Source organism: Pleurodeles waltl, chromosome 5 (assembly GCF_031143425.1).
Source record: "Pleurodeles waltl isolate 20211129_DDA chromosome 5, aPleWal1.hap1.20221129, whole genome shotgun sequence".
Taxonomy (NCBI): Eukaryota; Metazoa; Chordata; class Amphibia; order Caudata; family Salamandridae; genus Pleurodeles; species Pleurodeles waltl.
Genome location: NC_090444.1, coordinates 1,527,044,375 through 1,527,062,135, shown reverse-complemented (window position 1 = coordinate 1,527,062,135; position 17,761 = coordinate 1,527,044,375). Strand labels below are relative to the sequence as shown.

The 17,761-nt window shown below is 46.9% G+C and overlaps 1 protein-coding gene across 1 annotated transcript in view; it reads right to left on the bottom strand.

Annotated features, from left to right (window-relative positions):
- CSMD1 (CUB and Sushi multiple domains 1) overlaps positions 1–17,761 on the bottom strand; it is a 5,088,256-nt gene that overhangs the window by 344,235 nt on the left and 4,726,260 nt on the right. The window contains exon 56 of the mRNA XM_069235813.1: positions 355–528. Within this exon, the coding sequence (XP_069091914.1) occupies positions 355–528 (174 nt within the window). The remainder of the gene's footprint in view (positions 1–354; positions 529–17,761) is intronic.

Below are 17,761 nucleotides of genomic sequence, written 5' to 3'. Positions count from 1 at the left end.
CCCCTTTATTTATCTACTCAATTTAAACAGATTTATCAAAAATAGCTTTGGACAATAAAAAAATATAGCGCATCATGAAGAAATGCAAATACCAATAATCAGTAGCTTATACAAGGAGATGCCTGACAATCAACACTATGTGCCTATAATAGGATAAAGTAATCATAAACGTATTGTATCGTGGGTAATACTGCGAATTACTAGTCAGGTAGAAGAACGCGATATTTAATTTACGCTTTAGACCTTTCTCTTGCAAGAAAACAGAGGCTTTAAAAAATGTTTTTTTTTACAATGTGCATAAGTGTCAGATTTTCCATTTATGCCTGTCAACTCTTATTTATCATACATTTATACCTGAACAGTGAGGCATGGTTCCGCTCCAACGAGCATTATCTTGACAAACCCTCGTTGAATTTCCTACAAGAGTATGAGCAGCTGTGCAAGCGTAGCGAACGGTGGCTCCATACGTAAACACGTCTCCTGTCAATACAGCATTAGCAGGGGCACCCGGATGACCACAAGTTACAGCTACAGAGAAAAGAATAGACACGTTTACAACTGGTATACAATATTCGAGGGAAACAAAGCAATAATAAGATATCGATTTTTGAAACATCTCGAACAGACAGATATAAACATGACAGTTTTCAAAATAAAATCCAAAGTGTTTGATTTTTCTCTGACAGCATCTCAAAGAGAAATACTACACGGAGACAATCTTTGTAAAATTACTGATTTTCATAAAACAGGATTTTGATCTTTTGTTTACAATATTTCATTAATTATTAACAATGAATCAAGGGTTTTGGGCGAACACTATATCACAATATTTCGGTGGGTGTGGTGAGGAAGAAGTGAAAAATATGCGAGGGAGCCTTGGAGCCACGGAGGAGAGTGCGACAAGTCCAAAGCGGTAAACACAGTAGTCAACGCACCCAAAGGTGCGGGCTGGACCGAACAAGGGGCAAAAAAAGAGTCTTTGCTGGATGGATGCCAGGGCGCCAGCAGCCAAGAAGAAAATGGTGAGCAGCAGGGACTCATTGAGGAACCACAGTACTCAAACTCACCGGAGCACCACACTCCATCCTCCGGTCAGGGCATGCCGTTGCCCCACTCAATCGAGCAGGTGTGGTGCGGGTGACTACACTGTTGCTCTTCCACTGAGATCCCACTGAGATCCCTCCCAACAGAGGTTTGGCGAAATCCAAACACTCTCCAGTAGCGAGAGGGGGTGCCTCATTCTTCTCATCAGACCCTCCAGCCTTACCAGCCCCCACCGGCACAAACCGTAACAGCAGTGTTGGCTGCACCAACAGCCAACTAAGCCCCCACTCATCCCTTCTTTTTCATTGCCTGTTCAATTTTCAGAGAGCTCTTCCAACAGTGGAGGCTTTTGCGACTAGCAGTGGGCAAACTAGTGTACTGTGACCCAGGAGCACGAAAATAAAAAAAAATATTACACACCAGAGGGAAGCAGCTAGTCCGGCTAGAGGCCCAGCCTTTACTAGTGCGTGCAAGCCAGTGCAATTTTTGCAATGCACTAGCCGCATTACTGCTGTCACGCACTAGCAGTCCCCTAGCAGAACAAGATCAGCAGAGGGTGCCAGATAGCCAATGCTAGGACAAATTCAAGCATGCAGAGGTCATTCGATGATGGAAACCAGTCCAGGCTCTAACTAGGAACAGGCCGGAGCAGATTTAGGGGTGTGACACAGCATTAGGGGCTGCCGTCAAGGGTTGAGCCAGGATTGAAGCGGAAGTGGTCTGGCTAAACCCAGGTGTGACCTACAATTCCTGAGGTGCTCCTCCACCACTTGCATCCCCTGCACCCCCCACTGCCTCACTCAGCAAACCCAGCCTTACATATTTGCAAACAGGACACCATGAGATCAGGAAAAGTCAGTGGGGAAACAAAAACAGCAAAAGAACATGGGGGCACTAAGAAGAAGAAGCTTACGACCAACCCGGAGCAACCACCCCCAGATTCTGAAAGAGAGTCAGCAGAGGCGGCATGCAGGGAGGACAAAAATTCAACAACAGGAACTACCTGCATTAAGCCTTTGGTCTCTAGAAATACTAAAATAACTTACTACTTAAACTTAAAATCCATTGAATAACACAGTTCCCCTGCCCAGGTAGTCTGAGGGCCAGGTCCAAAACACTAATCGTCTCTAAGGTTACAAACACCTTTACATTGAAGGCAACTACTAGTTAGCTGTCACCATGTGTTGTGCTAAACCTCATAACGAATGAGAAGAAGCTGGTATACGATCTAGAGCCACAACTTCAGCTCTCCCCTGTTGGACTTTTTTGCTTATGCAGGGTCATCCCCAATCTTTTTGCCTCCAGCTTCCTATTTTTTCTGACCTGTTGCTGTTGGCTTTTGAACTCTGAGCACTTTACCACTGCTAACCAGTGCTAAAGTGCATATGCTCTCTGTGTAAATTGCATGTTATTGGTTTATCCATGATTGGCATATTGATTTACTAGTAAGTCCCTAGTAAAGTGCACTAGAGGTGCCAGGGCCTGTAAATCAAATGCTACTAGTGGGCCTGCAGCACTGGTTGTGCCACCCACATGAGTAGCTCTGTGATCATGTCTCATACCTGCCACTGCAGTGTCTTTGTGTGCAGTTTTAACTGTAAATTCAACTTGGCAGGCCCAAACCTTCCCTTTTCTTATATGTAAGGCACCCCTAAGGTAGGCCCTAGGTAGCCCCAAGGGCAGGGTGCAGTGTATGGTTGAGGTAGGACATATAGTAAGGTGTTTTATATGTCCTGACAGTGAAATATTGCTAAATACGTTTTCCACTGTTGCAAGGCCTGTCCCTCTCATAGGTTAACATAGGGGCTACCTTTAAATCTGATTAAAGTGTAGATTCCCTTTGGGAGCAGATGGACATGTGGAGTTTGGGGTCTCTGAGCTCACAATTTAAAAATACATCTTTTTAGTAAAGTTGATTTTAGGATTGTGTGTTTGAAAATGCCACTTTTAGAAAGTGAGCATTTTCTTGCTTATACCATTTCTGTGACTCTGCCTGTTTGTGGATTCCATGTCTGGGTCAGTTTGACAGTTGGGCTGATTGCAGCTCACACTAGACAGTGACACAAAAGGAGCTGGGGTGTTGTCTACATTTCCTTATGAGCCATTTGTGCTAGGAGGGAGGGGAAGAGTGGTCACTTACCCCTGAAAGGGCTGTGCCTGTCCTCACACAATGCAGTCTCCGACCCCCTGGTGAGTGTCTGGGGCCTGGCCTGGGCTAGGCAGGATTTCACATTCAAAAGAGACTTTACTTTGAAGTAGGCCTACTTCAAAGGAGAAATTGGGTATAAGAAGGGCACCAAAAACAACTGACTTTAGAACTCTTCTGGAAACAAGAGGATCTTCTGCCTGGAGAGGAGCTGAAGAGCTGAGGAGAAGTGCTGCCCTGCCTGTGACTGTGCTTTGTGGAGCTATCCTGCAGTTGCTGCTTCTGCCAGAGTAAGAGGGCAAAGACTGGACTTTGTGTGCCTTCCATCTTGTGAAGAAATCTCCAAGGGATTGATTTAGAGCTTGCCTCCTGTTGTTTGAAGTCTGAGGGACAGCAAAGACTTCTCTCTACCAGCACCTGGAGTCTCTGGAAAGACTCCTGTTCCGACACGTGGGGCCCTATCCAGTCCCTGGGCCCTTGAAAGGAAACCTGGTGGAAATCCAAGGAAAGTGACTTCGGACGACCTCGGACCGACGCCGCTGTTTAATCCGGTGACGCCGCCTGCACCCGACACCGTGATCTTCGCTGGAACACGATGACCTTCGCAGTCCCGACGCCGCTGCAGCCCCGCTGAAGTCCGCGACTCCGTGGAAGTCGCCGCACCACGCCGTGACCGATGCCGCTCGAAGTGCGCAGAATCAACGTTTTGCACAGACGCCGCAATCCCCGACTTCGTGCATCGGCTTGTTTTCGCTCTTCACCAAAGGTACTGGGGGTCTACCTGACTCCATGTCCGGCGCCGCTGGTGTCGGCTTGTTTGGAATGACTCCGTCACAACGCCATATTAACACCTCATCAAAGCATTTTGTGTTTCTCAGCGCTATTTTTGAATTTAATCTTTAAAAATTCATAACTTGACTTGTGTATGTTGGATGTTTGTCATTTTGGTCTTGTTTTGTTTAGATAAATATTTCCTATTTTTCGAAACTAGTGTTGTGTCATTTTGTAGTGTTTCCATTAAGTTACTGTGTGTGTTGGTACAAATACTTTACACCTAGCACTCTGAGGTTAGGCCTACTGCTCTGCCAAGCTACCAAGGGGGTAAACAGGGGTTAGCTGAGGGTGATTCTCTTTTACCCTGACTAGAGTGAGGGTCCTTGCTTGAACAGGGGGTAACCTGACTGTCAACCAAAGACCCCATTTCTAACATCCCCTAATTCCCAAGCAAATTCAAACCAGGATTTTCACTCAAACTCCCAGTACCTTGTTTACATCCAAGTGCATGACATGAAGCAGCACACAGTAGTCAAAGCCCCATCACCGACTGTTCAGACTCCCTGCATTTATGGAAGCATGATAAAAAATTGTATGGGGCTCCCATGCAGAGCAGACCTGAGTCACACTCTGTCGGGCTGTACAAGCCACTCCCACAACGGTCTAAACAATGTATTAATGGGGGGATCCAGATGATACAAGAGTATGGCAGGAAATGCTTCTAAGTCCATTCAATCAGTCGCAGGTCACGCTCCCTGACCAGCTTAGCCCATCTCTTTCATCAGCCCTAAAACATGACTATAACAGCTTGCTCTTGCCTACTAAATTGCCACTGGGGACTCACACCCCCTTTGCAGAACGTTCCTACTTCAGGAGAAACAAAGAGGAGCTGACAGCATGAAATTCCACCTTACCAAACCTCCCTCACATTCAAAAGGGATCGAAGCCAACTTAGCAAATACCTCTCCTGACCAGACAGCAAGGCCACTCACAGATATGCCAAACCATCCACCAGCTACATCCACTGGCTCCACCTGCTGAGCACCATGGTAGTGATTTCATCAGCATTAACATACCACGTAGATAAGCTGAAAATATGTGTCGACCAATGCAACCCCCTCGCAGCCCATGTGCAGGGAATTGATCACAAAATGCAGGTGCTGAATGACATGGACACGAGTCCAGCAAGATCCAGCCAAAACCTATAATTTATGTCAATGCACTTCAAAATGGACCTCTTGACAAGGTCCCCTCAATAATATTGGAACTCTTGGAGAAAGCCAAGTTTCCCACAACTTGCAGGCATTTAGCAAGCATTGCCACCCTCAGAGCCAAATGACTGGAGTGTTGCAGCCACCCTTCACTGAGGAGGAGCCTGTTAATTACAAGTCATAACAATCATAACAAATCAACACCACTAATGGGGGCATCAAAGATGTATGGACCAGACATCCCTCTGCCGAAAAAGGCAAATTCTCAAAAAGAGCTTGCATTGGACTCGTCTTCCATGCACCTATACACTTTCTTCATAAAGAGGGAATGCAAGGGCCTGAGAAAAGCAAAACAAAATAAAACATAGGCAATAAAATTACTAAGGGCCTGATTACAACTTTGGAGGAGGTGTTAATCCGTCCCAAATGTGACGGATATACCACCAGCCGTATTACGAGTTCCATAGGATATAATGGACTCGTAATACGACTGGTGGTATATCCGTCACTTTACCGTCACTTTTGGGACGGATTAACACCTCCTCCAAAGTTGTAATCAGGCCCTAAATGTGCCATCTACTCAAAAAAACAATTCCATTGCAGCAACTTCAAAAAGAGAAAGAATACAGATCAGGACCAAGACATTGTTGTTGCTATCACATCTCATCCAATATTTCATCAGCAGGAGGAGTGTATGGAAGCCATTAAGCCAAACACAGTCACTCTGTCAAGTGGATATCCTGTGCCACAAATGCCAACAATGCCAAAATCTCAAGAACATCCACAGTTGACTTTTACACACACAGCAAGTTCACATGTCGTTTTAGGGAGCACAGAAGTCACAACAGCAACTCAACGATTCCGCACCCTGAGTTCCAGTGTCACCACCAATGACAAAAGATTGCATTTTACTGGCAAGACTGAACCCCCAACTACCTTACTCACCTCATGGGAAGATAACGCTCAAAAATTGGTTACCTTGGTGACTTCTCACACTGAAAAGCAAAGAATGACCAGACCCACTTCCCTGGAAGTCAAGTTCCACCAACCAGGGCCCAGCTGCTTATTTTGCCAGCCGCAAGCAGCACAATGTGGAATCAGATTCAAGGGGTTAGTAGGAGAACATAACGCTTAAACTGATTCCATGCTACCAATCCATAGGACGTCATGATATTCTAAATTAGAGTGCAGTTCTAAGGCTACTGGATGCATCACATGGCCTGCACTACCTTAGGTCCAGCAACATAGAAGCAGTGCAATTCAGCCCCATCTCAGAACAATCGGGGAACTACCATCATCTGGTCAGATGAAAGTATTGCAGAATGGGGAATCAATTTGAAGAAACCTGAATCAGCCCGCTACCCAAGCCCATTGTTTACACCACCATCAACTAAGTCAAAGCCAGGTCTGCTAATGGGGGAGATTAGCCCCCTTAGTCAATAGCTGCTGGGAAGGTCTACAAATAACCATCACTATCCCTGTCAACTAGGGTAGCACAACAGACAGCAATTCTTGCCGTCTATCAGCAAGTATGGCACTGCAGCAGCAGACCCAATAGTGATGCATGAGTGAAGCAATGAAACACCACCCACCCCCAAGGACCACCTCTGCAAATTTGCTCCTGAAATGTGAATGGCCTGGGCAGGAAGGTGGGGAGAAATGACTTCTTGAGTTTCCTAAGTGAATTCAAACTACTGCTGCTTCAAGAAACATGGCAGCAAGCACAAACACTAATGGTGGGCTTCAAAGTATATCACACCTCAGCGATAAAATAATCCAAGTCGGGTAGAATGAAAGGGGGACTCTTGCCATATATGTCTACCAACATCACTTGGGCCCACAAGGCAGTGGACCTAGGTTTATCTTGAATACAAGATGATAATTTCCTAGTGGCACCTCACCCAGAGCAACATTCTGCATTAATAATCTTGAATCTATACATCCATCCTGCCCAGAAGAACAATCTCGCAAAGATTAAGACCCTAACAAGCCTACTTTAATATCTCAACTCTATGTATTCACAAGCCCACATAATATTGTCTGGTTATTTTAATATGAACCTACTGCAAGGATCAGAAGTCAAGCCCCTCATTCAAATCCCAGAGATAATCTGCAACCAGGCCAAACCAGATCATCTTGGCAGAACATGCATAATCACACTTAAAGCCCTCAACCAGGAGCATTCACCAGAGTGACTAACAGGGAAAATGTCACCTTAGATTATACTTTAGCAGACTCTGAATTACTTGCAGGAGTCACCAACTTTTCCATAAAAGTGAAACAAGCATGCAAAAAAGCTATCTAGTCAGCTAAATTAAACTACATGATGGGTTTCTGGGTAACACTGCTTCATGCAAGCAAAAACAAAAAATTTGAAACACTTCTGGGCCAAATTAAACAAACTGGCACTACAACACTGGTATTACAGAATCAGCCTGCACGACACACACATTTGAAGCTCCCAATCAGAGCAACAAGGACTACTTTCCGATAACACTAACTGAGGTCTGTTGGCAGCTCCATCAAAGCACTCACCCAACAGAAGCATCCACTCCGCAATTACTCATAAACAGGTCGCCAATGCTCTGAAAAGCCTCAGGTCCAAGGGGGCTCCAGGGCCCACTGACCTTCCAAACAATGCACTATTTAAAAAGGACCCACCCCTTTGGGCCACTCTATTAACACCGCTATTCAATTACACCTTGTCAACAAATACCATTCTGGATTCTTGGTGAGGCAGTATTTTACAACTAATATAAAAGTCTGGCAAGTGCTCAAACACTGCCACTTACAGATCAATCACCTTAAATGACGTTAAAGCCAAGATCTATGCTTTCAGTTTGATCATTGGTGTAAAGGACTGGGGCAATTGATCAAACATCATTCCGAAAATGGCTTCAGAGTAGGAATGAGCACTTTAACCAGCCTGCTGGGAGCAAGTTTACTTGCTGATCAAGCAATAGCAAAATCCAGTAAGCTCTATGCCTGCTTAATTGATTTAAAGGCAGCCTTTAAAAGTCCCAAGGGCTAAGCTGTAGAGAAAATGTCACACTGGGGAGTACCGGTGAAACTGCTGGAAACAAACAGGTATAAATCAAGATCGGCGACAGCTGAATAGCCACTCAAAAAATCTTTACCAACATGGCATATTTAATATTTACACAGCCGATTTTGATAGCCATCAGGCCCAAATGTTGAGTGACCGTCCTAGGCTGGGCCAAAAACAACTCAGAAGCCTACAATATGCAGATGACATTATCTTGATGAGCTAAACACCAATTGGCCTCCAGCATTCGATAGACAATCGAGGAATATCACCAATCTGCAGCTGGAGCTTAACTACAGTGAAAGAAGGTTCTGTGTTTCTCAAGTCCACAAACCAATTGGCAACTGAAATATACCTGGTCGGCCAAGGGAAATCCCCTTGAACTGATGAAATTATATAAGTATCTTGGTGTCCTTTTAGACTTGCATTTAACTTTCAAAACATATCTTCAATAAAGATGAGCCACAACAAAGAACCTCTTGTTTGCATTCAAATCCTTCCAACAAAAAACACAAAACACCTTGACATACCATCTCTTTCGGGTAGTTGGAGCCAAATTCATGCCTTCAATACCATATGGCCCAGAACTTTTCAAAGGGGAAGACCTAGCAACCTTAAACACTGTAAAATCGAGCCTCTTCAAAAACACTCTTTGCCATTTCACAGCGCATCTCGCAAGCCCAAACCAGGCTCCAGTTCGGCCTGCACCACCAGGGCCCAATAAGGAATGGGTCCTTAGTTAAATTAAGTTAGAGGCTGAGGTTAGCCAGAACAGGCCACAAAAAGAAGTCACTGTTTCCCGTAACACAGCAGTCGATTAAATCACTGCAATCAGAGGAACCTCGTCACAACCCATGCAATGTGCTTCCTTTAAATGAATTCCAATAGAGCAGCCAAGCTCCTATCACACATCACAGATAAGGCTGTAATGGTGAGCAAACGGGCATGCGTGGCCAGCCATGCCATCATATGCATTCTGGGGCCCCCAGCCCTACCTGTCCTCTCAATTCTCTGAAAACCAGGAAACATGACCTGATGCTTATCAGGTTTGGTGCTTTTCCATCTAAGGATCTTGTGCCCTCCTGAAACCAGACTTGGCCCACCAATCAATACCGTCTTGCGGATTCACCAGTGAAATGCTGCTTCATCTATTATGCGTGTGTCAAGCCATGTTACCTCACAGGCAAAAGCTCTTACGTCCATCTTTATTATCTTTGCAAGTCAGGTCATGTTGTCCAGCTGTAATAGTCTTACTAAGAGGTGACCCAGTTCAACTATCATGCAAAGGCTGTGAAGTTCATTAATTTTGCCACTAAGAAGCTGGTAGAGCATAGTACCTGATCCAACATGTTTCCCTTACTTGATTTGTCATTAGTGGACCCCTCTCGGCATGACCCAAACATCGTCTCCCAGTAACAGGTCTGCAAAGAGGGGACCTTATAGGTCTCACAGGTCAGCCTTCAAGATGCTGGAAGAACTCAGCACCTAAAATGATGTGCTCCCCCAACTTGATCTGCTATCCAAGGGTCTATTTTAGCAGAACTGTAACATCGCTCTGGCAGAAACTCAGCTTGGAATCAATCAGACTTTGAGATGGCATTGACACATTTCGGGATTGGATGGCACCATCACAGGTTTCTAAATCCATGTTTTAATCCTTTACTGAGGCAGTACGGAGGTCCTCATTTTTTATTCACTGTTATCCCTGATATGTGAATTGACGCCTCATTTTCTAGTGTGATACTCGAATGTGAAGTAATGCAAGGCAATTGAGTTATAGGTCTGGCCCTGCATTCCACGCATCATACAAGTTTATTCTTTTAATTGATTGATTATTTATTTTGAAAATATGTTAATGAATCTATCAATAAAGAATGACTTACTTGCTTTCAAGGGAAAACATATTTTAGTGTTATTATGAAAGGGATACTGATACAATCAGTCTGTTCCAAAGCATTTGAGGCAGCAGTACAGACCTTCAGAGAGTGCACTGATGTACTTTTGAAACATACGTTTTTTATGGCCATACCGAACTAAAAGAATCTCTATTTTATTAAGAGGGCAATCTGGTTTAGAGACATTTGGGGCAAAGAGAATCTGAACATGAACTGGGGGGGGGGGGTGCGGTCTTATGTTAATTCATGAAAACCGTGACATAAACTGCATAAATTAACTTAATAACTTTATTTAGGAGTGTTAGAAATGGGGTCTTTGGTTGACAGTCAGGTTACCCCCTGTTCAAGCAAGGACCCTCACTCTAGTTAGGATAAAAGAGAATCACCCTCAGCTAACCCCTGCTTACCCCCTTGGTAGCTTGGCAGAGCAGTAGGCTTAACCTCAGAGTGCTAGGTGTAAAGTATTTGTACCAACACACACAGTAACTTAATGAAAACACTACAAAATGACACAACACCAGTTTAGAAAAATAGGAAATATTTATCTAGACAAAACAAGACCAAAACGACAAAAATCCAACATACACAAGTCAAGTTATGATTTTTTAAAGGTTTAAAATAAAAAGAGTCTTTAGGTAGTTGTAACACCACACTAGCGCTGCTAGCGTGAAAATGTACCTGGTTTGCGTCAAAAATAACCCCGCACGGGCGGTGTGCGTCGAAAGTAACCCTGCACGGCTGTGTGCGTCGAAAACAACTCGGCACGGCGGTGCGTGTTGAAAAAGCCAGCCACACGACGATCCGAAAGTCCCGCGGCGCAGGGTGCGATCTCTCAGCCTCCGTCAGCGATGCTGCGCGTCGTTTCTCCTGCTCCGGGCGTCGGTTTTTCGGTCGCGTTTCCTGCGGCGTCGTTTCTCAGCTGCGGAACCGGCGTTGCGTCGTTTTCTCAGCCGCGATCGGATTCGCGTCGATCTTTTCTCCGCACGGCGCTCGGTGCGTGTATTTTTCTCCTTGGGCTGCCAGCTTCTCCTTTCAGGGTCCCAGGAACTGGAAGGGCACCACAGAGCAGAGTAGGGGTCTCTCCAGAGACTCCAGGTGCTGGCAGGAAGAAGTCTTTGCTATCCCTGAGACTTCAACAACAGGAGGCAAGCTCTACATCAAGCCCTTGGAGATTTCTTCTTCAAGATGGAAGGCACACAAAGTCCAGTCTTTGCCTTCTTACTCTGGTAGAAGCAGCACTGCAGGAAAGCTCCACAAAGCACAGTCACAGGCAGGGCAGCACGTTTTCCTCAGCTATCAGCTCTTCTCCAGGCAGAGGTTCCTCTTGGTTCCAGAAGTGTTTCTGAAGTTTGTAAGTTTGGGTGCCCTTCTTATACCCATTTTAGTCTTTGAAGTCGCTTTTCTTCAAAGGGGACTCACACCTTCCTGTGAAATCCTGCCTTGCCCAGGCAAGGCCTCAGACACACACCAGGGGGCTGGAGACAGCATTGTCAGAGGCAGGCACAGTCCTTTCAGATGAGAGTGACCACTCCACCCCTCCCTCCTAGCAGAGATAGCTAATCAGGAAATGCAGATCACACCCCAGCTCCCTTTGTGTCACTGTCTGGTGTGAGGTGAAAAACAACCCAACTGTCAAACTGACCCAGACAGGGAATCCACAAACAAGGCAGAGTCACAGAATGGTTTAAGCAAGAAAATGCTCACTTTCTAAAAGTGGCATTTCCAAACTCACAATCTTAAAATCAACTTTACTAAAAGATGTATTTTTAAATTGTGAGTTCAGGGATCCCAAACTCCACATGTCCATCTACTCTCTAGGGGAATCTACACTTTAATCATATTTGAAGGTAGCCCCCATATTATCCTATGAGAGAGACAGACCTTGCAACAGTGAAAACGAAATTGGTAGTATTTCACTGTTAGGACATATAAACCACATTACTATATGTCCTACCTTATCCATACACTGCACCCTGCCCTTGGGGCTACCTAGGGCCTACCTTAGGGGTGCCTTACATGTAAGGAAAGGGAAGGTTTAGGCCTGGCAAGTGGGTACACTTGCCAAGTCGAATTTACAGTGTAAAATTACACATACAGACACTGCAGTGGCAGGTCTGAGACATGATTACAGAGCTACTTATGTGGGTGGCACAACCAGTGCTGCAGGCCCACTAGTAGCATTTGATTTACAGGCCCTGGCACCTCTAGTGCACCTTACTAGGGACTTACTAGTAATTCAAATATGCCAATCATGGATAAACCACTTACATACATTTTCACACAGAGAGAATATGCACTTTAGCACTGGTTAGCAGTGGGAAAGTGCTCAGAGTTCAAAAGCCAACAGCGACAGGTCAGAAAAAAATAGGAGGCAGGAGGCAAAAAGACTGGGGATGACCCTGCATAAGCAAAAGTCCAACACGACCCCCTACCAGCCTAAAGCCAGGGGAGAACAATCAATACCTTGATGTACTTCCCTGATTGGGGCGATAGAACAGGGACCCAGGCCCACAACAGCAGGGGCATGTTCCAGTTTACGCCTTCCTGACTCCAGTTGGATCCCTCTGTCCATACTCTCAGGGCCCACTAAGCTAACCCATGGGGAACCCTTCTCCACATCTACAGACACCATCTGTGCAACACCTAACTTTACTTTGCTCACAGATGTATTGCAATGGGCAGATAGTACCACCAGGGCCAACACAGTGGTGTTGCCCACTCCACCCCCGGGGTGTGACTCTCGTCCTCCCCCCCCCAGGGGCAACTCTGTCCACCAGGACAGCAAGCCACAGTGGCCCCAGACAACTGTCAGGGATGAAAGCCCGACCTCAGGCCTCTCTAACCACTGTGACTGTGGAGAGTGGGGGGTGGTAGCCCCAGGTGCCTGGCACCCTTTGACCACTCTCTCTTCCACCAGGTCAGGGATGTTAACCTGACCCTGGTCCTCCCCTCTGGGGCTCTGTACCCTCCCTGCAGAAGCGGCACCCCCAGAGTCAAAAACTGTCAGGGTGCTTGTAGAAGCAGTCCTGCACAATTCTTCCATCAGTGCAGGGATGTTAACCTGCAACTGATCCTCCAACCTGGGGTCTGTACCTTCAGGTTGGACCAGGGCCAGGGGTGAGGCTTCCCTCCCCCTGCCCTCTCTTCTGGGGTCCTGAACCACCCAACTAGGAGTGGCCCCCCCAGAAGACAACATGGTAGGGGCACTGTTAACAGTAGCCCCTTCCTCCAGGTCAGGGGGGACACCCTTAACCTGGCCTCCCAATCCAGGGTCTGTACCCACAGACTGGATCACTGCCTGGCAAACCAGGGCTTCCTGGGGGGCATACCTACCCCCTACCAGGTCAGAGTTTACCCTCTGAACCTGGTCATCCAACCTAGGGTCACCACCCTGCGGTTGAACCACTGCCTGGCACACCAGGACTTCCTTGGGAGCACACTTACCCCCCATCAGGTCAGAGTTTACCCCCTGAACCTGATCATTCAACCCAGAGTCACCACCTTGCGGTTGAACCATTGCCTGGCACACCAGGACTTCCAGGGGGGCACACTTACCCCCCTCAAGGGACACACTGTCCCGAAGGGCCACACAAGAGTCTGGCTGGCGCAGGTCTCCTGACCTCTGCCCATCTGACAGAGTCTGGATTCCCCCCAACCCAGAAATGGTCTTACCAAGGTCATTCATGGGGGGCTCTGCTCTCAGAGCTGGCCCCTGACCCTCCAGGTTCTCCACTGGGGTCCGCAACCCCCTCTCAACCCTCTGTCGGGACTTCTGCACCCCCTCACTAAGAGTGGTACTGCCAGACACCAGAACTGGTGGGACGCTGGCTACAGCCGCCCCCCCAAGTTCTCCTGACACTGTGGGATCTCCCTCAACAGATGGCCCTATGGTACAGGCTAGGCTCCCCTCCTGGTGTTCCCGCAGGGAACCCTCCAGGACCTGGGACCGGATCTCGGGCACCTTGGGCCTCAACCCATTCCCATTCCCTCTCCTCTGAGACTGGACATGGGGTCCCTCACCCATCCCACTACACTGGGACCTACCTGGGACACTACAATCCTTCCCTACCTCACCTGGTTGGGAACTACCTAGACCACTCCTCTCAGGAGCACCCCCACATGCCTCTTCAGACTCTCTGGTACTCACCCAGAAGTCTGCCTCCATTGTAAGCTCCCTGGGGTCAGAGAACTCACACTCCACCTGGTGTTGGCATAGCTCTGGAAAATAAGGACTAGACATATGCTCTCCAGCAATTACATCACTCAGCCCCTCACATGAATTAACCAAAGTACCCTTCACCCAACCATCCAGTGACTCTGCTTTGAAAAAGCACCCCACATCACCCTCCTGAGACTGGTGAGACAGTACCTGACTGTCCCTGACACTCAACCCACACTCTTCTGGGATGTTTTCACACTCCCTAACCAGGACTTCTACCTGGGGGGAACCCCTCTCCCTGTCACTCTCACCTAGAGTCAGTAGAGTGTCCCTCCCACCAGTAGGAATACGACTCCCCATGCCAGTTCCCCAATCCACCTCAGGGACCCTGTGCATCACTGGAGCTACCTCATACCCCTGAACCTCCTGGCGTGTGTTAACTCCCTCCTTCAAGTAGGGCACCACCTCTCTGGGCATGTGCACTTCTGCAGCATCACTGGATATACAATTGTTGCTGCCACCATTCCAGCTGGACTCAGCCCTCATGACTTCCAGCTCTTTCAATTTAAGCTCGTAAGCATAAATCATTTTTTTAATCTCTAAGTTCCTCCTCCTTTCTTCCAACTCCCAATCGAGCTTTTTCAGCTCCCATTGGTACTCCCTCTCTGCCTGTCTGTCCTGTAACTCTTCAGGAGTCAGACCCTTGGGTGACACCCTGCCACCCCTCCTGGGGACCCTCCCCCCAGGCGTAACAGGTTCCTCCACTACACCACTGTGTATCCTCTGCACTTCCCCACCCATATTCTCCTCCTCTGTGTGCCCTCCAGCCTTCTTGATTGTCACCCAAGCCCTCTGTGCCTGTTGCAGCTCCCCCTCCCTGGTGGAGCTCTCAGTGGGACAGTCAAGATCTTTAAGGAACTGTTTCAATTGAGCAACTGAGTACTCCTTCAGTTTCTCCATTTCAAACACAGCTCCAGCTGTTGCATCTCCAGATTGAGACATGATGGTCACAAGTGCAAAGTTCCAAAGGCAGAAAATAATTTCCCAATGAAGAAAAAAGAATCAGTCAAGGGATCAGCAAAATCATGGAAGTAGAATAAAAAGAGTCCTTAAGAGAAAAATCAAAAGATCACCAAACAAGTAGTATGTGGTCACGTAGTGGTCTGAGATCAAAACAGTAGTGTACACTTAATTACTGTATGTCAAGTACAAATACAAGTCCAAATCCCGACCGCTGGTCACCAATGTTAGAAATGGGGTCTTTGGTTGACAGTCAGGTTACCCCCTGTTCAAGCAAGGACCCTCACTCTAGTTAGGATAAAAGAGAATCACCCTCAGCTAACCCCTGCTTACCCCCTTGGTAGCTTGGCAGAGCAGTAGGCTTAACCTCAGAGTGCTAGGTGTAAAGTATTTGTACCAACACACACAGTAACTTAATGAAAACACTACAAAATGACACAACACCAGTTTTGAAAAATAGGAAATATTTATCTAGACAAAACAAGACCAAAACGACAAAAATCCAACATACACAAGTCAAGTTATGATTTTTTAAAGGTTTAAAATAAAAAGAGTCTTTAGGTAGTTGTAACACCACACTAGCGCTGCTAGCGTGAAAATGTACCTGGTTTGCGTCAAAAATAACCCCGCACGGGCGGTGTGCGTCGAAAGTAACCCTGCACGGCTGTGTGCGTCGAAAACAACTCGGCACGGCGGTGCGTGTTGAAAAAGCCAGCCACACGACGATCCGAAAGTCCTGCGGCGCAGGGTGCGATCTCTCAGCCTCCGTCAGCGATGCTGCGCGTCGTTTCTCCTGCTCCGGGCGTCGGTTTTTCGGTCGCGTTTCCTGCGGCGTCGTTTCTCAGCTGCGGAACCGGCGTCGCGTCGTTTTCTCAGCCGCGATCGGATTCGCGTCGATCTTTTCTCCGCACGGCGCTCGGTGCGTGTATTTTTCTCCTTGGGCTGCCAGCTTCTCCTTTCAGGGTCCCAGGAACTGGAAGGGCACCACAGAGCAGAGTAGGGGTCTCTCCAGAGACTCCAGGTGCTGGCAGGAAGAAGTCTTTGCTATCCCTGAGACTTCAACAACAGGAGGCAAGCTCTACATCAAGCCCTTGGAGATTTCTTCTTCAAGATGGAAGGCACACAAAGTCCAGTCTTTGCCCTCTTACTCTGGTAGAAGCAGCACTGCAGGAAAGCTCCACAAAGCACAGTCACAGGCAGGGCAGCACGTTTTCCTCAGCTATCAGCTCTTCTCCAGGCAGAGGTTCCTCTTGGTTCCAGAAGTGTTTCTGAAGTTTGTAAGTTTGGGTGCCCTTCTTATACCCATTTTAGTCTTTGAAGTCGCTTTTCTTCAAAGGGGACTCACACCTTCCTGTGAAATCCTGCCTTGCCCAGGCAAGGCCTCAGACACACACCAGGGGGCTGGAGACAGCATTGTCAGAGGCAGGCACAGTCCTTTCAGATGAGAGTGACCACTCCACCCCTCCCTCCTAGCAGAGATAGCTAATCAGGAAATGCAGATCACACCCCAGCTCCCTTTGTGTCACTGTCTGGTGTGAGGTGAAAAACAACCCAACTGTCAAACTGACCCAGACAGGGAATCCACAAACAAGGCAGAGTCACAGAATGGTTTAAGCAAGAAAATGCTCACTTTCTAAAAGTGGCATTTCCAAACTCACAATCTTAAAATCAACTTTACTAAAAGATGTATTTTTAAATTGTGAGTTCAGGGATCCCAAACTCCACATGTCCATCTACTCTCTAGGGGAATCTACACTTTAATCTTATTTAAAGGTAGCCCCCATATTATCCTATGAGAGAGACAGACCTTGCAACAGTGAAAACGAAATTGGTAGTATTTCACTGTTAGGACATATAAACCACATTACTATATGTCCTACCTTATCCATACACTGCACCCTGCCCTTGGGGCTACCTAGGGCCTACCTTAGGGGTGCCTTACATGTAAGGAAAGGGAAGGTTTAGGCCTGGCAAGTGGGTACACTTGCCAAGTCGAATTTACAGTGTAAAATTACACATACAGACACTGCAGTGGCAGGTCTGAGACATGATTACAGAGCTACTTATGTGGGTGGCACAACCAGTGCTGCAGGCCCACTAGTAGCATTTGATTTACAGGCCCTGGCACCTCTAGTGCACCTTACTAGGGACTTACTAGTAATTCAAATATGCCAATCATGGATAAACCACTTACATACATTTTCACACAGAGAGCATATGCACTTTAGCACTGGTTAGCAGTGGGAAAGTGCTCAGAGTTCAAAAGCCAACAGCGACAGGTCAGAAAAAAATAGGAGGCAGGAGGCAAAAAGACTGGGGATGACCCTGCATAAGCAAAAGTCCAACAAGGAGCATAACATTTGAAGTACTTTTTCTAGGGTTTGAAAGAGAGGTAAAATTTATGAGAAATGCATTATTAAAGAAAGGTATGTATATTTGTATGCATGTGATATTTCTTTAGCACAT